The 21,232-nt window shown below is 39.0% G+C and overlaps 1 protein-coding gene across 4 annotated transcripts in view; it reads left to right on the forward strand.

Annotated features, from left to right (window-relative positions):
- BCO1 (beta-carotene oxygenase 1) overlaps positions 1–21,232 on the forward strand; it is a 152,640-nt gene that overhangs the window by 123,926 nt on the left and 7,482 nt on the right. For all 4 annotated transcript variants that reach the window (XM_072634170.1, XM_072634171.1, XM_072634172.1 and 1 more), the window contains 6 exons: positions 2,708–2,855; positions 4,155–4,302; positions 5,275–5,495; positions 7,112–7,369; positions 13,121–13,226; positions 17,101–17,195. In XM_072634170.1, coding sequence (XP_072490271.1) covers positions 2,708–2,855; positions 4,155–4,302; positions 5,275–5,495; positions 7,112–7,369; positions 13,121–13,226; positions 17,101–17,195 — 976 coding nt within the window. The remainder of the gene's footprint in view (positions 1–2,707; positions 2,856–4,154; positions 4,303–5,274; positions 5,496–7,111; positions 7,370–13,120; positions 13,227–17,100; positions 17,196–21,232) is intronic.

The following is a 21,232-nucleotide window of genomic DNA, read 5'->3' on the forward strand; positions in this document are numbered from 1 at the left end:
ATGGTAGTCTATACACATTGTCTCCATTTACCCCATCATTCAATTGAAACTGCTCTGTCCAAGGTAACCAACAATGTCTAAATACTATTGCTTTCCTCTCTTCTTACTATACTTAACCTCTCTGTACCCTTCAATCCTATTGATCACTCCCTCTACCTGGATACTTCCCTCGGTTGACTTCTCTATCACTTTTCTCTTTGGGTTCTTCTCCTACATGATTTCCTGTTCCTTCTCAGTTACCTTTGCTGGATCCTATCCCCTCCCTCCCACTAAGTGTGGACATCACTCAAGGCTCTGTCCTGGGCTCTCTTCTATTCAATCTCTGTACTCTCTCTTTTGGTGATCTCATTTGGGTTATCATCTCTATAGAGGTCATTCCCAGTCCTATATATCTAGACCTCATCTCTCTCCTGAACTCCAGTCTCACATTACCAACTGACAGTTATATATCTCTATTTCATGCCCCACAGGCATCTCAAACTCAATATGTCCAAAATAGAACATGTTATATTTTCCCTTCAGTTCATCCTTACTCCAGCTCTCCTTATTTCTGTGAATGGCACCATCATTCTTCCAATCATTCTGCTTCAAAACCTTGGAGTCATCCTTGATTATTTCACTGAGCACATCCAATTAGTTGTCACATATTGGGAGGCAGTAGATGGTTCAGTGGATAGTGTGCTGCACTTCAGAATAAAGAAAACTTGAATTCAAATCCTGATTTAAACTCTTATAAGCTGTGTGATGTTGGGCAAGTAATTTAACCTCTATCTTCTTCACTTGGAGCAATTCAGATGAAGAATCTAAAATGATGATAGTAAATAGCACCTACCTTGCAGAGTTTTCATGAGGATACAATGAGATAATATTTGTGAAGTGCTTCATAACCTTGGAGTGCTATATAAATGCTAGCTGTTATTGTTGACTCTTCCTCCATGGTATCTTTCACATCTTCTCACCTAAGGTAGGCTCTCATCACCTGGCACCAGGACTGTTGTAATAAATCCCCAATTCTCTCTTCTGTTAGTTTTTCTTGTTTTTAATTTAGGGGCAGGTAGGTGGCACAGTGGAAAGAGTACGGGACCTGGAGTCAGGAAGACTGAGTTCAAATCTGGCCTTAAAACACTTACTGGATGTATGATACTGGGCAAGTCACTTAACCCTCTTTGCTCCAATTTCCTCATCTATAGAATGAGCTGGAGAAGGAAATGGCAGTATCTTTGCCAAAAAAATCCCAAATGAGGTCACAAAGAGTTGGACGTGACTGAAATGACTAAACAATAGCAATTTTTAATTTAATCTACCCAAATGCTAAATTTATATTACTAATAACAAAGATCTGACCATGTCAGTCTGTTTCTCAACAATGTCCAGTGACTGACTACGTACTTAATATCTTGAGGATAATCAAATTGTTCAACCTGCAATTTAGAGCCCTCCACAACATGGCTCCCACCAACTTTCCAGTCCTGTTCAATATTATTACCTTACATGCCCTCTTCATTCCAGTCAATGGCTAGCAAGCTATTCCATTTCCTACCACCATTTTTTTATACATTCAATGCCCAATGCCTACATTTCTTACCTTCATTTTATGGAACCCCTACTTTCCTTCAAAGAAGGTCATCTCTTGCCAAAAATGTTTCCTGATCTAATGTAATTAGCATTTTTTCTTTCATAAACTTACTTTGTATTTACTTGCTTATGTATATGTTATATCCTCTCCTGCTCCCTCTCTACCTCCTCCTCAGTAGAATATAAGCTCCTTGAGGACCAGGTTACCTTTGGGTTTTTTCTTTGTTTGTATCTAACAATTTTTGACATTGTAAGTGCTTCATGAATGTTTGTTGGACTGAATTGAAGGACATTGGATCACAGATGTAGAGGTGGAAGCAATATTTGGCTAATCTAGTACAGACCAGTCCAGAGGTGAAGAGATGTCCCAAGCCAAACAAGTAATAAATGGCAATGACAACTTAAAACCCAGTCCTCTGATTTTAGAGTCATCGTTCTTTCAAATGTACATACCCCTCATGTTTAGGTCTCTATTGGCAGAAGGTTTAAGAGCTGAAACATAGTATTCATTGTCCTCATGTCCCAGAGCTAGAGACCTTAGAACTCTTCTAGACCCCCTCGTTTTACAGAGGAGGAAACTAAAGCTCAAGAAGAATAAGGATATGACCTTCCAGATCTAGGATTCAAATCCAATTCCTCTAATAATATAAGTGGAAAGAGCCCTAGATTTGGAGCCAAAAGGCATGAGTTAAATCCTGACAACCTTTGCTATTATGTGACCTTGGTCAAGTCATTTCCACCCTCTACACTGCAGCTTCATGACCTGTAAAATGATGAGTGTGGGACTAGATATCCACTAATGTTCCTTCTAGCTCTGGCTCTAAATCCTAAATGCTTTCCACTGTACCATAGTGTCTTTCTACAAGCAGTGGAGAGTAGAATTCTAATTTCTTAGTATCTTGTGCTCCTCGATACCTCTTTGGCTTTTCTCAGCTTTGTGAGAGACATTGTGCTTTCTAACACCTTCCCCTCCCCCCCAGTCCCACCAGAATGCTAGCTAGGGAAATGTCCCAGGAGACTACTCTTCCTGAGCACAGCAATTACATTAGACTCTGAAGTCTCTTCTCTGTGCTGAATGGTTAAAGCAGAGCAGGGTCTGTGGAATGAAATGATTTCTCCTTTCTCTCCCCAGAGCTTTTTCCTACTTGTCCCACACTATTCCAGACTTCACTGATAACTGCCTAATCAACATCATGAAATGTGGGGAGGACGTCTATGCTACTACAGAGACAAATTATATTAGGAAAATCAACCCAGAAACTCTGGAGACCCTGGAGAAGGTAGCTGTGAATTTCAAATCAGCAGTAATGCTTGTCTTTGCTCTCCAAGCTCTAACTCAATAAGGGAGCATTCTGATTGAGCTTCCTTGGACCTAAAGAAACTGACCGTAACCTTAGAGTATAGAGTTGTGACTCCATGGCCCTGCAGCCTGCTGTCTAGATGAATATGGCCTGAAGGCATTCGTCTAGACTGTTGGAATGTGTTACAGAAGATCTGAGATCAAATTTTGGTTCTGCCACTAACTCAAAAGGGCCTTGGTCAAATCACTGTGCTCTTTGATTAATTCCTCCTTTATCAAAAGAGGGGGTTAGACAAGATGATCTCCAAGATCTCTTCCAGCTCTGAAAGTCTATGAATCTGAGTAATGAACATGAGTGTGGTAGGGAAGCCAAACTAACTTTGTAGCTAACAGAAGAGCAGTCACACAGTTCCTCTGACCCATAGACAAATACTTCATCATTTTCTCCAGGAACAGCTCCAAACTCTGATGCTTCTACAATGCACCTGGAAGGTTCTTTGAAGGGAGTGGTTTTTATGGTTGTAATGCTATGTTTCCCTTTTGTAGACTTGTAGCCAGGAAGACCTCAGTTCAAATCTAAAAATATAACATTTTATAGCGATTTCTAGACTATGGAATAAGTTACTTAATCTCTTTAAGCCTCAGTTTCCTTATCAGTAGGTTCCTTTTCATCTCTATATCCTTGATCCTAATTTAAAGAATGGGGTCTCCCTTTGGGAGGGTCTGGTGGCCTTGGTAAGCAACTATTATAATTGGCAGGGAATTGAGACATTGTAGTTCAGTCTTTTCTGCCCCATAGTAATCAATCCAGGGCCTTCCCGTGGGGAAAGCAGCAGTGTTTCCAATTCAACAATTTTACTGAACTGACATCTACAAGTCTTTACTTCCCTGTCAGCCTATGAGAACCTGAAGATTTATGCCTCCACGAAACTCAGTTGGCAGAAATTAACCAGAATCACAAAGCGCAGTTGAGTCAGGATTAACACAATAATCCTCAGATCCCCAGGCAGTTGCTGAGACCCTTGAGGTACCAGTCTCTATTCCTGATTCAGTCAGATTATTGAGAATAGTCAGATAACAGGAAGTGACCTGTTTCTTAGTACTTTCACCTTTTATAAAACTAACACTGAGCCGCAGGACTAATGTCTATTTCTAAGTCTCTTCTGGTTTATCAGGGTTTTGCTGCATGAGTTTATTTGTATTCCCCAGGAGGTCATTGGACCCAGGTTGTATATGAATGTGCAATCTGTTGACCAACATGTTGTGTGGTATTTTGCAGGTTGATTACCGTAATTACGCAGCCATAAATGTGGCAACTTCTCATCCTCACTATGATGCTCAAGGGAATGTTCTCAATATGGGCACATCCATAGTTGACAAGGGAAAAACTAAATATTTGGTGTTTAAAATACCTCCCACAATACCAGGTATGGATTCCTGATGAGCACCTTCTCTTCCATCACTAATAATCAGAAGTGAAATATCTGCCCTAGGATTCTTTTCTGAGGATTTTATTGGCATGTGACACTCAGTCAGAAGGTTTTATCATTTTCCTCCTCTAATAACAGGAAATTGTTTCCCTTGTTTTTATTTGGACCTAGTAACCTCAGAGGTTCCTTTTAACCTTGTGATTCTGAGATTCTCAGATATATTAGGCCTCATTATCCTCAACTAGGTGGTCTCTAAGGTCCTCTCCAGCTCTAAATCTTATGATCCTATGACAGCAGGGACAGTTCTGGAACCAACATCTGAGTGCTAAAGGAAGAAGTCTTCTCTCACTAAATTGTTCTCAACCCTACTACTTTTCACTGATACCTGGGTATGATTAAACATGCATAAGCCCACTGCCTGAAACCTGACTCCTCATTATATGATAGCCCTGCTCCCTGAGAGTGCATAAGGAAGCTCAGAGGTCCCTTCATGTCCTCTCTGAAGAAACCATCTTAATAATTACCCTCTCACCTCTCTTCTGTCAGGCCCCTTGCACATATCTGCTGGTTTCATTGCCAAGCACAGACATTTTATTTGCCAAGTTTGAGGCTTCCTTGTAGGATGTCTCCTGGTCCTCCTTGGAAATGGGATGAGTTGTGACCTTACCTGACTAGAGCTGAAAAAATACTATAGACACTTAGAATCATGGACTCTAGACTGGGAAGGGACCACCTCAGCAATTCATAGTTTAACACCCTCATTTTACAGAGGGGGTGGGCAGGCATTTCTTTCAGACCACACTAAAATTCTGTGAAATTCTATTTATAGCAGAAGTATTAGGATTCTCAGCTTAATTTCCTTTACAATGGAGACAGTGGGACACTAACATCCCATGTGACCCTATGCATATGTTCTAATTATGTAATGTGCTATGAATGTGGACTGACATTTTCGGAATTTTTCTTTAGAGAAAAAAAAGAAGAAAAACAACTTAAAACACCTAGAAGTCGTCTGCTCCATCCCATCCCGCTCTCTTCTCAACCCAAGCTACTGCCATAGTTTTGGAGTTACTGAAAACTACATCATTTTTCTGGAGCAGCCCTTTAAATTGGACATTCTAAAAATGGCTACTGCCTACATTCGAGGCACAAACTGGGCTTCCTGCATTACCTTCCATGAAGAAGACAAGGTACATAACATTCTATGATCACAGGTACTTGCTTGTGGAGCAGACATTCCAAAGAGAGCCAGGCCAGTTGAGGTGGTGCAGTAGATAGAACACTGGCCTGGAAGAAGGAAGACCTGAGTCCAAATCCAGTCTCTCAGACACTTCCTAGCTGGGTGATCCTGGGCAAGTCACTTAACCTCTCTGTCTCAGTTTCCTCATCTGTGAAATGAGCACCCACCTCCCAGGGTTGTTTTGAGGACCAAATGAGATCATATTTGTAAAGTATTTGGCACAGAGCAGGCACTTAATAAATGTGCTTGGTTGCTTCCTTCCTTCCTTCTGTCTCCTTTGCCTCTTCAGCTTTCCCAACACATTCTAGCCTACTCACTGGCCCTTCCACCCAGGCCTCTGGTCTGGCAGACCAAGTAGAAGGCGGGATGTGGCTAAAGCTGAGAAGGGAAGGAAGCCAAATAAAATATGGATGTGTCCACAGCAGATGTTTATCAAGTAGAGTCCCTGAAGGGTTCAGGCACTTCCCCATCCACCTACTCTCAGGGAATAGGAAGTTAGAATGTGGGCCCAATATCTTCCTTGATTTCTGTCTTCCAGCATACAGCTGAACGTAAGTTCCCTGAGGGAAGAGATCTTATCAATTTCATTTGACTGTAGCACCTTGTAATTCAATTCATTTCAATAAACACATATTGCCCACAATTACTTAATAAATGTGTGTTGAATCGAATTTCCATAGAAATGGTCAGAAACTATTCAGCTTAAGGGTTCATGTCAAACAGAGAGCATCAGAGGGGGCCAGTAAAGGCTGAATTTGTATAATAGAAGAGAAATGTTTCTCAAATTACTTGGGTAAACCCAGATCATGAGGTCTGAACATAAAAGGAACTGAAACTGTTTCCCGTCATAGCTATTGACAAATCTGACCACACTCTTCCCAGCCTGACCTTCCCCCAACCACATATATACATATACACACTCCCCTGCGCATTGCTTGGTTCTGAGGATGGAAAAAGAAAAGGGAAGAGAAAAGTACGAAACTGGGGAGGAAAAAGGGAAAGGGAAGAGGAGAGGGGGATGGGAAGACAGTGTAGAACTAGCCTGTGAGAAAACAGCAAGCTTTTTGGTTAATCCAGGATAATCAGGCAAGGAGGCTAGTGAAAAGTAAAACCGTGAAGAACAAACAAATACATGAGAGATAACACCAGCGTGCAAACATGTCTAAATGACCTATGAGGAAATTCCAAAAGCAAACTTTTGAAACTGTTGAAAATCCTTCCCTCTCCCCCCATACATCACTTGATAAGTAGGAAATGTCAGGTATGAGATTGAGATGTAGAGATGAGAGAGACAAGAAATGTGTGGAGTGACTCCAGTGACCTCAAGGTGGGGGAAAGGGTAGAGTGCTCTAATGAAATGGAAATTCTGCTCAGGATCTTCTTATAGATAAGGGGTCATCCTGTCCAGCATGAAAGCAAATACTACCCTAAGATCACCTTCAAAGAGAGGTTTGGGGGTGGTGCAGCACGGAAATTTAACAAACATCACTTGCTACCTAGATTCATGGGATCATGGAAATACCCACATCTTTTGCTGACCCATGTTTTATATCCATCTCCTTTCAGACTCACATTCACATCATTGACCGAAGGACAAAACAGACCTTGCTGACCAAGTTTTATGCTGATCCCATGGTGGTCTTCCATCACGTAAATGCCTATGAAGAAGATGACCATATCGTGTTTGATGTCATTTCCTACAAGGACCATAGTCTTTATCAGCTCTTCTACTTGGCAAACTTGAATCAACACTTTGAGCAGAACGCTAAACTTGCTTCCATACCCTCCCTCAAGAGATTTGTCATTCCTCTTCAAGTGGACAAGGTAATGTGATTTAAAAACAAACAAACAAACAAAAAACGAGTGAAATGAATTTTTACAAGTAAGTAAACTCCTACCTCCACAAAAGTCCTCTTTCTATGCCTCACTGTGGTATGGAGGTGAGCTCGGGTTCTTGAAGGCTACGCTAACTGAGGAAAAGACTTGACAGATCCTACTAAGTTAGAAAAGTTTCAAATATGAAGCTAGAGTTCGACTGGGTCAGTACCTAGGATCAATCTAGCTAAGCACTGAGATGCTTGACAATAGAGAACTAATAAATTCTTTGTTCATGATGACTAATGAAACAGAAAATGTGATTTCTGGTTCAACGAGGAAAACATCCTGAAAAGAGAGTTGCCTTGGTCATTTTAGAATGATGTTTGTTTTCTCATAAAAGTGTCTTAACCTTTTTTTCTCCTGTGAATGAATAGCTCAATCTTTAAAAGAAAATGCATAAATCATGTATTTGGCCTTACTTTGCCAGACAAGGTTCATGTGGCTCAATTCTATCTCAAGACATCTTGGTTGAATGATGATAGACATATCTATTGTCCTCTCTCAAAAATATTTTATAGGGCCATAGGATTTAAGAATGAAAGAATTTCACAAACCATCAAGTCCAACCCTGCCAGGGGAACTTGCCCATTTAGGGGCTGGAGCTCTGAAAATATAATTAGCTGTTCTTTCACCAAGGAAACATTTTCACAATGGAACATTTCTCAGAAAATTGGGCAACACACACACACACACACACACATACACACAAAATAACTCCTTGTCTTAAATCCCCTGAATGTGCAGACCAACTGAGGTCAGAATAAAGTGTAGAAGGAGATACCCTTGGCACCCTTGAACATGTTTACATGTGGATGTGTTGAGGTGTCCGGGGCTTGGTAGAGCCAGGCCGAGGCAGAGCAGGGGAGAGGCAGGGCAGGGCAGACATGTACAGACACTCCACAGAACTGGCTTGTCTACACTCCTACTGAAGGGCTCATTGTGAAGTGGGGTTATAACTAGGCCAAGATCCTGACAGCTGCCTGGGGGAATCCTCCCATCCCCTTCAAGGCAGAATCACAAGAAGGGGGCCACTTGAATCCAAATATAAGAAAATGAACTCAGCATATTTGATGACCTTTTTCAAATGTAAAAACATAGACACTTCCAAGTAGTCGTGTTTAAAATATCAAGGAAATCACACCCACTTTTTCATATGAGTTTAACCTAAAGATCTGGAACCTTTATCCTTCCATTGCTATCCTAAGAAAAAATACATGAGACTTTTTTGTGTTCATTAGGGCTTGACCAAGCCACTCACCACCTATTACCATCAGAAAGAGCCCAAGTTATTTTTATTGCTGCTTATATAGAAAAGTCCTATTTTGTCTTATAAGTTGCCTGACTGGTTTTAAGCTGTGGTTCCAATATGACTATGAAGAACTACACCTTGAAAATCAAGTTTGGGAAATGCAGCTGGAGGTCTGTGATTATAATACATTGAGCTTACTTTGAAGCACACAGGGGACACCTAATAACAAATTTTATTGAAATGAATAGAGGAATAAATAAAGAGCTTACACATAATGATCTAACTTATGGATCTCTGGGCAACATATTTCTTGTTTCTACCAGAATTTGAGAGATTTTAGGAGAGGACAAGGAGTTTTTCAAGGTGATAATGAGTGGAGGGGTTGGGGTAAGGAAGGGTGGATTATCATGGATCTTATAAGTTAGTATTTTCTCAGACTCTTCAATGGACATGACACAGGAACCTCTATCAGTTAGAAAGCCTACAATCAAAAGTGATTCTTATGTGCAGTATTTTATAGCTTACACCAGATAATCAACAAGCATTTATTAAGTTCCTACTAGGTACCAGACATTCTGCTAGGGAATACAAATATAAAAATGAGACAGTTCCTGCTCTCAAGGAGCTTACTTTTCACAAGGAAAATTCAACATGTTTGCAGATATAAGTATGTACAAAAATGTTGTATCTGTGTGTGTATACATGCACATAGTGATTTGGGGGGTTACTCTCACAGCTGGGGGGAATCAGGAAAGACTTCCCCAAAAGGTAAGGATTCCAGGAGGCAGAGGTGAAGAGGGAGAGCATAGATAGAGAGACAGCCTGTAAAGGCAGGGAGGCAGGAGGTATGATGTCATATACAGGATACAGCACACAGGCCAGTTTGGATGGAACATATATGGTGCATGAAGGGAAGAAAAGCCTAGAAAGAGAAGCTGGAGCCAGACTGTTGAAAGGTTTTAAATGCCTAATAGAGGAATTTGTATTTTAACCTAAAAGCAATGGGAAGCCACTGAAGCTTCTTGAACATGGGGGTAACACAGTCAGACTCAGGCTTTAGAAATGAACTTAAAAGTACACCAAGAATGAGGGACATGAATATAGTGGATCAATCAACAAGCACTTTTTAAGACATTATAGTGTGTCAGCCTCTGTGCTAAGAATTGTGGATACAAAGAAATAGCGAAAAAGTCCCTATTTTCAAGGAATTTACATTCTAATGGAAGAGACAACATGTACTATATCGGTATGTGCAACATACATGTTTACATACATGTAAAAGGAGATACAAGTGACTCTTGAGGGAAAGGTCTGTGTTGCTGAATGTTCCCTTGTGAAATGTAAGCTCCTTGAGGGCAGGGAATCCCTCACTTTTATATTTGTATCTCCTAGAGGAATGTCTGGTACCCAGAAGGAATTTAATGAAGGTGACACTGGAGCTGAATCTTGAAGGAAGCCAGAAGTTGTAAGAGGAAGAAATGAGGAAGGAGAATATTCCAGCATAGGGGACAACAAGTATAAAGGCACGGAGATGGGAGAATGGTGTTGAGTACAATGAACAGAAAGAATAGAGTAGCCAGTATGGCTAAACTGTAAAGTGAATGGAGGAGAGTAATGCACAAGAAGATAGAAAAAGAGTTTACGTTTGACCCTAGGGATAATAGAAAGTACTGGAGTTTATTGGGGGAGTGGGGGAGGGGGAGGGGAGGAATTGACGTGGTCAGATCTGTGTTTTAGGAAAAACCACTTTGGTATATGGGTAGAGAGTAGTTTGAAATGGGGAGAGACTTGAAGCAGGGACAATACATGTAATAGTTCAGGTGAGAAGTAGTTAAGGGTTTGAACTAGAGTGGTGGCTGCGTGAGTATAGAGAAGTGGACATGTGCAAGGGATGTTGTGAAGATAGAAATAACAAGTGGGGTAAATGGAGAAAGAGAAGAGTTGAAAATAATACTAAGGTTGTGAATCTACGTGCCTAGGAGAACAGAGGAGCCCTTGACAATAGGGAAGTTTGAAAGAAGGGTGGGTTTTAGAGGAAAGATAATGAGTTCTCTTTTATCAGTTTGAAATGTCCAATAGGCAGTTGCTGATGTGTTACTGGGCTCAAGAGAAAGACTAGGTCTGGACCTACTTATCTGAGAATCATCTGCAAAGAGATGGCAGTTTACCCCATAGGAGCTGATGAGATCACCAAGTGAGAGAGAATAGAGAGAAAAGAAAAGAGGACCCTGGAGAGAGCCTTTGGGGTACACTCACAGTTTAGGGAGCGATACGGATGATGATCCAGCAAAACAGACTGAGAAGTGGTTCGACAGGTAGAAAGAAAACCAAGAGAGAACAGTTAGGAAAATCCCAGAGAAGACAGAGTATCCAGGAGAAGATGGCCAATATTGCCAGATGCTCCAGAGAAATCACGAAAGATGAAGGTTAAGTGAAGGCCATCAGATCTGGCAATTAAGAGATCAGTGATAACTTCGGAGACAGTAGTTTCATTTTGGTAATGCAGATGGGAGACACTGGGGGCTTAGAAGACAATAAGAGGAAAGGAAATGGAGGCATTCAGTGTAGATAATTTTTTCTTTAAAGAAATTTTTAAAAAATTTAAAAACCAGAAGTTTAGCCAATGTAATTTTGAAATATATTTTATTCATAATTTGTTTTTACATCCCCTATATTTCCCTTTGATATCTTATCTATCTTCCTCTATTTCATCCCCTTCCTCTTCCTAGACATACATCCCAATTTAACAAAAAATTTATAGACAGCTTTTGCAAAAATTTTAACTAAGAAGGGAAGGAAGTAATTGGGGTGTTAGCTAGTAGATGACAAATATGAAGGCAAAATAGACTCATATATATACACACACGTATATATACACACAGAATGTTAGCCCTAGGACCTTAGAGATCACCTAATTCTAATGGTAGAGCCACCTGCCATCTCAACTTCAAATTTTGATTCAACTGTCATAGTCTCTTTGCCCTGCCTACCAAGCCCTCATCAACTCTCACTTGGTAACCCATAATTCCCGATGGGTAGCAGGATCACCTACCCTGACAGTCAAGAACTGCTGCGGAGCTGCCAGAACCCAGAATGGATTCATAGAAGGTTCCTACACAGTATGCCTGCTTTGCCCCCTTTGCAAACATTGATCCTGCTATGTTCTATCGTCCCTTCCTAGAGTTGCTACTGTAAATCATATAAGTGGATTGAAAGACTCACTGAACATTTAGCCATCAGGGAGACATAAGTACAGAGAAAAATAAAGGAATTAGGTCTTATAGAAGAATAGCAACAACAGGCTACAATTATATATGATTTATAAAACACTTCTGTACGTAGTTGTTGGCATCTTGTCTCCCTCATTAGACTGTTGAGAGTAGGGACTGTCTTTTGTCATTCTTTGCATCCCCAGAGCTTAGCCCAGTGCCTGACCCATAGTAGGTACTTAATAAATGTTTATTGACTGATTGGCTTTGAAACAGAAATGACTTCATACGACCTCACAATATTCCTTCAGGGAGGAAGGATGCGATTATCATCCAGATTTTGCAAATAAGAAATCGCAGCTCACACAAATGAAACACCTTGCCTAAAGTTCCAGAGTTAGAGTCTAGGTATTCTCTCTTCTAAGTGAGACCTTTCCAGTATGCCATGCTGCTTCAAAATGTGATGAAATTTCAAATAATTTAATGATAAATCCCTAAAGAGCTGGAGTTTATAACAAAGAATGGAAGTGTTTGGTAATACAGAGGGAACACAGGATCACGGAAAGGGCCAGGGTATATAGGTTTTGTATGTACATTGTGGTTTCTTTGTCACCTTTCCCAGTAAAGTATTAACTCCCTGGGGGCAGGGACCATATTTTGATCTTTCTTTGTATTCTCAGCACTTAGATCAGTGCTTAGCATATAGTAGGCACTTAATAAATGCTTGTTGACTGATGATCAAGAAAACTCAGTTTGAACTTAGGATCTACTACTTGTATGACTATGGGCAAGGCATTGAACTTCTGTGTCTTCCTTTTCTCGTTTGTAAAATGCAGATGACAACACTTGCCATAACCTCCTCCCAGGATTGCTATAAGAAAGGTATTTTATAAGCACAGAGCATATATAAAGTAGAGTTTTCAATATTATTTTTATTATTCTTATTGCAACATAAACAGGTGGTCTGCTGGAAAACAGCAAGAATCAGGAAATCTGTCACTAATTAATTCAGGAGAGTCTTTTGTCTTTTCTGAACAAAAGCATTCCCATATGTAAAATGAAAGAGGTGGATTAGATGATCTACCAATGAATTTCTATCATTCTAAATGTAATAACTACTAGACTTTAGCTGGACCACTTGCGATTTTTCTAAAGGAAAACTGATTCTTATCCATGTATATTTCATCTAAAAGAAATATTCTGATAGAAAAAATGGCCTGAAATATTAAACCCTTTTAGGATGCAAAAATGGGTGAAAATTTAGTCAAACTTGAATGGACAACTGCAACTGCTCTGAAGGAAAAAGATGACCAAGTCTACTGTCAATCAGAAGACCTATGTGAAGGTAAATGAATTTTCTCTATTCATATTTAGTGAGGGGGAGAGATTTTTATACAATTTCATGAAGCATCCTCACTTTGAACTTACACCCTATTTCAGCATAGTGTTATCACCCAGCTGGGCCACACTATCTCCAAGGCATATATGGTTTGAAATGTGTGTTTCACAACATTTAGAGGTCATCTAGCCCAAACCTCTCATTTTAGAGATGAGGAAACTAGAAACTTCCCAGAAAGGGAAGTGACCTACCCAAGGCTATAGAGTTAATAAGTGGCAGAGCCAGAATTTGAACACAAATCCTTGGACTCCAAATCGAATGCCCTTGCCACTGTGCCACACTGCCTCTCTCTGATAAGGACCAAAGGGAAAAACTCCCATAGGGTAACTACAAAAGAATGAAAACAAAACTTGCAGTTGGAAGACTGGGGTTCACATTCTGCTTCAGACACTCACCTTACTAGCCATGATTTCTTAATTTGTCACTTTCATTTCTCTCAACCTGTTTCCTTATCTGCAAAATAAGGATAATAACACTTGTCCTATCCTCCTCAAGGAAATGTTGTGAGCAGTATTTTGTAAGCTTTTAAACAATACAGAAATGGAAGTTGTTGTAATCACTCTGCTATTAAACAATAAAGGGAGGCTGGACTTTTCCATCACCTTGGAAAACCAGATTTACCTTTTTTTATTTAGCAATTCTACATCTACAACATGCTTTATATGAAAAACTGAGGTGAGGAGGGAGTCTATACGCCTGCTAAAAAAAGTATAGCCTTGTAAAAAGGGGTAGAAATTGACAGAGAAAAAGAGGAAGATGTGGGTTGGTTCATCTCTCCATGCTCAGTCATTCGTTCCTGTGCATATAAGGGAGAAAAAAGATAATGAAGTAATTAACCCTCAATTATCTGTGCTAGTAAAAGGTAGCAATGGCCTGAACAAACTACTAAAAAATTATTTCTAGTTTATTTGACTATGGAATATATGATGGGTTTGGGGGGGTCACAGTTTTCCCCTCATAATTACTGTTTGCTTAGACAAATATTAAAATTTAATTTGTGCACCTTAAGAATATACCAATTAATAATGTTCCAGAACTATTCTGTGGAAGAAACCTGCCTATAATTAAATGTTGCAGATGATGGAAATTAGGTAGCTAATGAGGAGTTTGTCTGAATAAAATTTGAAGGTAACCTAAGTTGGTATGTTAAGATATCTCTTTTAACCAGTCTCTAAACACCTCAATAATAAAAAACAACAACAAACTAGTAATCATAGACATTTATTTTCCCAGGTGTCAGATGGTTCCTTGCGAAAGAAAGCTTCAGTTCAGCTCCTAGGAATGAGTAGGGTCTGAGTTAGCTGCTGACATGATCTACAATTCAGCTGGACATTTATGAAGCACTTGCTACATGGAAAGCCTTGTGCTAGGCACTAGGGGACACAAAATGAACAATCCCTGTCCTCATTACTTATAAATTATTGTACCCAGAGAAATATTATATAAGACAGGGTGTGATAGTGGTAAAGGAGAGATCAGACGAATATCTGGGAAAATTATAGGAAGATCATTATACTTCAAGCTGAAGGGATCAGGGCATATTAAATAAAGAAGTTAGCTCCTTTCCTAAGGCTAAGATAAGGATTCCAGGAAAAGCTGAAAATATAATAATAATAGGAAAATAATAATAATAAAATCATATTTACACAATACTTTAAGTACTTGTAAAGTGTTTTACAAACATTATTTTATTTGGTCTTCACAACAACCCTATGATACAGGAGCATTATCTCCATTTTACAGATAAGGAAACTAAGGTTAAGAGAGTTAATTGCCCAGTATTTGAGACAGGATTTGAATGCAGATCTTTCTGACTCCAAGACTAGTGTTATGCCCATTACCTCTGCTAATGGAGAAGGGAGTGAATTCCAGACATGGTGGATATTCTGCCTGCACAAATACACAGAGGCAAGAGATGGCATGCATTGAACAGCTGCTAGCCTAATTTGGTTGGAATGTAGACCAGAAATAATGTGAAATTGTATTTGAGGTCTAGAGTTCCTAAGTCTTTAGTTGCATGATTAACAAAGCCACTATCAGTTTCTGTGACTAGGGAGCACCAAACACCCAGATCTGTGGGCAGGTGCAGGGCCACTCCCCAAGAAGACAGGAAGTCCCTGAAAATAAGATGCTGTCATTAATGGCCTCACACTTGGCAAAACATCTGAATTTGCCAATAAAAACAAACCTTCTTCTGGTAAAGTATAGCAATACCTGGGACAGTTTCTGTCAGACCTGGCTTTGGTATTCCTTAGAAAACTGAGCTGATTTCATTCCATTTTTTTGTGCTGTCAGGCTGCTTCATAATTAATGTCTCTCCTTGTGCTCCTGTCCCCTTAAGTGTCCTTGTCCCCTGGCATTTCATCTCCCTGAGTCTCAGTCGTGCTATCTCATAAACCTCCTGTTTCATAGGTCCCTTCTTTCAGAACCTTATTTCTTCTCTTGAGAGCATATGGACTATGGGTTCTGCTTTTGAAATCTCATTACACTCCGAATCAGGAAATTATCTTTGACCTGTGCCATAGCCAATGCTTATAAAAAGGTAACAGCCTAGCAGAAGACTAGCCTAACAACATGTCAAGTTTCCTGGTTTGCTTCATGAAGGTTGTCTCAGTCTAAAAACTCTCTATCAGAGTCAAGATATTATCTTCTCACCCCAGGGGGCTGGAGAAATTCTTCCTAAGAGCTTCTCACCTTGGAATCTGTCTAGCTATGTACATGAAAGAGTTTTTAATTACTAATTTATGGGGCAAGGCAACTCCTCCCCAGATCAATATCCCACTCCCACTGAAACCTTGCCTGCTACACCCAATAGTCTCGTGCACCCTTAAGTTCCTCTTTTGAAACACAGGTGGAAAGATTATTCACCCTTTAAAGTTTCTTCTGAAGGATTTTCTGATTTTCTCTGACATCTTACCTTCATTTGTATTTCCCCATATTTTATTTAAAACTTCATATGTCAATTTAGTTCTAATGCCTAATGTTGATTTTATTTGTTAACTTATAAAAATATATTTAAACACAGGTACATAAAATGTATATGTGTGTATAATCACAAGGATCTGAATTTTTTTTTCTAAAGGGCTAAAAGAAGACAGTTGTGATTTCATAGTCATTAAACTATATTGGATTTGTCTTGTGTAATTTTACACACTTAAAAAATATATATATCTTTCCTAATTTATTAAATAGTCTGCAGTAGTCAACTTAATTAACAGAAAGTTTTGTTTACCTTTGGATATCATATTTAAATGAATTACATTTTCTCTGGAGTTTATTCTGACCAGCTGCCTAGGATTGGAGTCAGAAGATCTGGTCTTGAGTCTCAGTTCTGCCACTGACCTTTGGAAATTCAGTTCCATCTCTCTAATCTTCATTTTCATTTTTGATGGGGATAATAATCTCTCTCTACTTTACAGGATTGTCATAAAGCTCAAAGTAACATAGATTTGCAAAGTTGGACACCACATTAGCGCTCTCTAACCCAACTCCATAGTTTTACAGATGAGGAAATCGGGGCCCAGAAAGAAGTCACCTGCCTAATGTTACAGTGCACATAAAGAGCAGGGTCAGGAGTCAGAATGGTTCTTTGAACTCCAATGCCAGAGCCTTTCCACTTAGTGTCCTTTTGCATCTCTTGATGTAAGGGGCATAAAGCACCCTTTTAAAACCATTAAGACCCACATACATGTGAGCTATTATTATTAATAGAGACAAGGCTGGACAATTTGTCAATGAAGATGTAAATGATCTTCTTCCTTTTGATGTCTCTCTGATGATCTATTTTAATTCTTCATTTGATGAACCATTTTTCTTTTAGGGATTGAGCTACCTCGTATTAATTATTCTCATAATGGGAAAAAATACAGATACATTTATGCAGCAGAAGTGCAGTGGACTCCAATTCCAACAAAGGTAACGTATTTAAAGGTCATTAAAATATCACACACTGGTTTCTGTGATGATGAATCAATTTGCCTTTAAGTGGGACACACACAACTTCATGGAAGACTGCTGGTGCCAGTAATAAAAACAGGCAAGCTGGGAAAGGGTAGCAATTCAAAGGGGAAAGGATAGTGATGTTTTGAATGTGCTGAATTTAAGGTGACAGAATATCCAAAAATCTAGTAGAGTACTTGACTAAAGCTTAGGAAGAGATCATTTCCAAGTCAGTAGCACATAGGCAATAGGTAAAATCATGAAAATGGTAGAACTCTCAATGGGAGACAGTGTTAAAAAGGAAGAGAAGCAGGTCAATACCAAGCCCTCAGAAACATCCGTATTGAAAGGATAATAAAGAAGAGGAGAAACTAGTGAAGGAGACAGAAGAGTCAGAAAGACAGGAGAAGAAATAGAATACTGTGTTACTGTTATTGTTAACTTATTTTAGCGTATATCTGACTCTCTGTTACCCTATTTGGGGTTTTCTTGGCAAAGGTACTGGAATGGTTTACCATTTCCTTTTCCAGCTCATAGGGTTAAGTGACTTGCCCAAGGTGACGCAGCTAGTAAGTGTCTGAGGCCAGATTTGAACTCTGGTCTTCCTGACTCCAGACCCAGAATTCCAGCTGTCCCCAAGAGTCCTGTAGTGCCACACATTAAGATTAGAGAGAGTCGCAAGAAAGAGGAAGTATTAAATGTGGTAGAAATGTCAAGGAGTACAAGGGCTGAGAAAAAGTCATTGAACTTCCTTATTTCCTTTTTTGACAAAATTACTAAACTAATACAATAGAGACATAATGCCGATATACTTTACAAAGTATTTGTCATAATAATAATGATAGCTACCACTTATAGGATGGAATACAGTTTACAAAGTGCTTTACGTATGCAGTTTCATTTGGTCCTCACATCAATCCTGATATAGATAATATTATTATTCCTAATTTACAGATTAAGAAACTGAGCCTGAAAGAAATTAAGTGATTTGCCTAGGGTCATACATACATTAAGGATTTGAGGCAGTATTTGAATTCAGGTTTTCCAAACTGCAGGTTCAAAACTATCCTGCAAAAGCAGAGATCTACACAGGATGATAAAACAATTGGATGGATTCATAACTGATTGAATGGCTTAACACAAAAAGTAGTAATTTAATGATCCAATGTTAACTTAAAAAGTTTCTGAATCCTAAGGGATCTGTGCTTGGCCCTATTCTAAGATTTTTTTTTTATCAGTATTTGGGTAAAGGCAGAGATTACCTGCTCTCAAATTTACAGGCGACACAAGGCTGGGAGCACTAGTTAACAGACTGGATCAAAGAGTTGGGATTCAAAAGTATCTTGATAGGCTAATGCATTGAGCTGAATCTAACAGGAATTTCAATTAAGATAAATATAAAGTATTCACTGGACTAAAAAAAAAAACTTCACAAGGTAGGAGTGAGGAGGAATAGTTATTATCTTATGTGAGAAGATCTTCAGGTTCCAGTGGACTATAAGCTCAATTGAAGTTAGCAGTATAATGTGGTAGTCATGAAAGGTAAATATAGCTTCCAGGAATAAAGAAGTGATAATCTTTTCATATTCTGTCCTAGTCAGACTCTATCTGGAGATAGAATATTGTATTCAGTTCTAGGCATCAAATTTTATTTTTTTTAAACTTTTAAAAAATATTTTATGTTTTGTAATTATACGTAAAAATAATTTTTAGCCTTCTTTTATAAAAATAATTTTGAGTTCCAAATTCTTTCCTTCTCCCTCACATCCCCCCTCCTTCTAAAGGCAAGCAGTTTTATAATGGTTATACATGTGCAGACATGTAAAACGTATTTCCATATTAGTCATGTTGTGAAAGAAAATGCAGACAACAAAAAATGAAAAATAAAGAAAATTTAAAAAACAAACAGTATGTTTTGATCTACATTCAAATTCCATCATTTCTTTCTCAAGAGGTAGATAACATTTTTCATCATAGGTCCTTCAGAATCTAAAGATAACTAAGTTATTCACAGTTGATTATTGTACAATATTGCTGTCACTGTGTACAATGTTATCCTGGTTCTGTTCACTTTACATTGTATCAGTTCATGTATCTTCTTTCAGGTTTTTCTGAAAATAACCTGTTCATCATTTCTTATAGCACAATAGTATTTCCTCACAATCAGAGACTACAACTTGTGGAGCCATTCATCCTCAATTGATGGAGATCTCCTCAATTTCAATTCTTTGCCACCACAAAATATAAGTATTTTTGTACATATAGACAGGCACTGTAATTTAAAAAGGACATCTATAAGCTGGAGAGTATCCAATGGAGAAAAACCAAGATAATGAAGGAGCTTGAGTCCTTTGAGAAAAGGTTGGATTGGGGAGGGAGACAAATACAGAAAGAACCAAAACAAATAAATGGAGCCAAGACTTCCAAACCTTGATGTCATATAAGGCTTGGTTGGAAGAAACAGTATGTTTAGCCTAGTGAAAAGAAGACTTAAGGGAGAACATTATAGTTTTATTTAAATATTTGAAGAGCTGTTGTGGGAAAGGGATAAAACCTTGTTCTGCTTTGCTTCATAGGGCAGGATTAGAAACAATGAATACAAATTACAGAGGCAAATTCAGGCTTGATGTCATAATAAACTGAACCAGGCTGCCTTGGAAGGTGGCAGATTCCCTCTCATTGAAGGTCTTTCAACAGTGGATGGAAAGCCACTGTCGGTTTTCCTTGACTTCTTTTGGGTGTTGTTTAGGCTAGATGGTTACTAAGGAGCCTTCTAATCCTAGATGCTACGATTCTCTGACTTGGCAATTATAAGGTCATTGGTGAACTTTAAGACAATAGTTTCAGGGAAGTGTTAGGGGAAGAAGCTAAGGGGGTTTCAGTAAGGAATCATCTACTAAAGTCTTAACTCTAATTCTTCCTCACAGTGTGGAGTTGACTCTGGGCGTTTTGAAGGCTATACCAGTAAAGCACAAGCTCTGGAAAGGTGTTGAGTGAAGGATTGGTTAGGGATAAGATTATTTGTCATCCAAAGACCCCCCAGCTACTACTCTGTGAAGAAACTCATCACCCAGTTGGTCACAAATGATGAATTGCCACTAGAACTCACAAAGACCCAGAAAAGTTTTGATCTGCATCAGATGCGGGAGGGGAAAAGATCCAAACTGATAAAATAATAGATCCCTGTTTGAAGAAATGAAGGCAGTACATAGAAACCACTCACAGGAGACAGTTTAGCAATGAAAGGAAAGAGAAAAATAGGTCAGTATCTACAGTAGTCATCATAAAATAAAAAAAAAACAGAATTAGAAGGAACCTCATCTACTCCAACCTGTACATGATCTAAAGATCTCTACATAATTTCCTTCAAGGGATTATTTAATCAACTGTAGATCTCCACTGCAAAGTATCCTACTAACTTGTGAACCAGCCCATTCTTTTGAACACTTCTAATTGTTAGGAAGGGTTTTATTCCATCACTTCCCCCCCTCCAACTAATACCAAGCCTAACTCTGTCTCTCTGAGGCCTCTACCTATTATCCCTAATTCTACCACTGGGGCCAAGGAGAATAAGTTTAATTCCTCTTCCACAACAGCGTCTCAAATACTTTTAGAGAGCTATTATGTTCGCTTCAAGTCTCTCTTTTGTGCAAGTTAAAGAACAGAGAAAATAATGAGGTTTTTCAAAGTTGAAGAGAACTAGGGATATTACAAAGCAAAGGGGAAGGAGTCAATGAGATATGGAAGATGAAAGAGAGAAGCTATATGAGGAAGCAAGGCCACTTGGAGCTAGGACTTCAAGTCTTCAAGAAAAAGCTGTATGTTGATGAGGGGATTCTTATTCAGGTATCAAATGGAGTAGTTGGCCTCTGAAGTTACTTTCAACTCTGAGATCCTGTGATTCTGAGTCAAGAAGGTATAGGTTCTTGGCAGAGACATAACAAGAGTGAGGCAAGAGAAGCATTTGCTTTGGCTACACGAAGTTTACAGGAGAATAAAACATGAAATATGCA

Source organism: Notamacropus eugenii, chromosome 1 (genome assembly GCF_028372415.1).
Source record: "Notamacropus eugenii isolate mMacEug1 chromosome 1, mMacEug1.pri_v2, whole genome shotgun sequence".
NCBI classification, from domain to species: Eukaryota; Metazoa; Chordata; class Mammalia; order Diprotodontia; family Macropodidae; genus Notamacropus; species Notamacropus eugenii.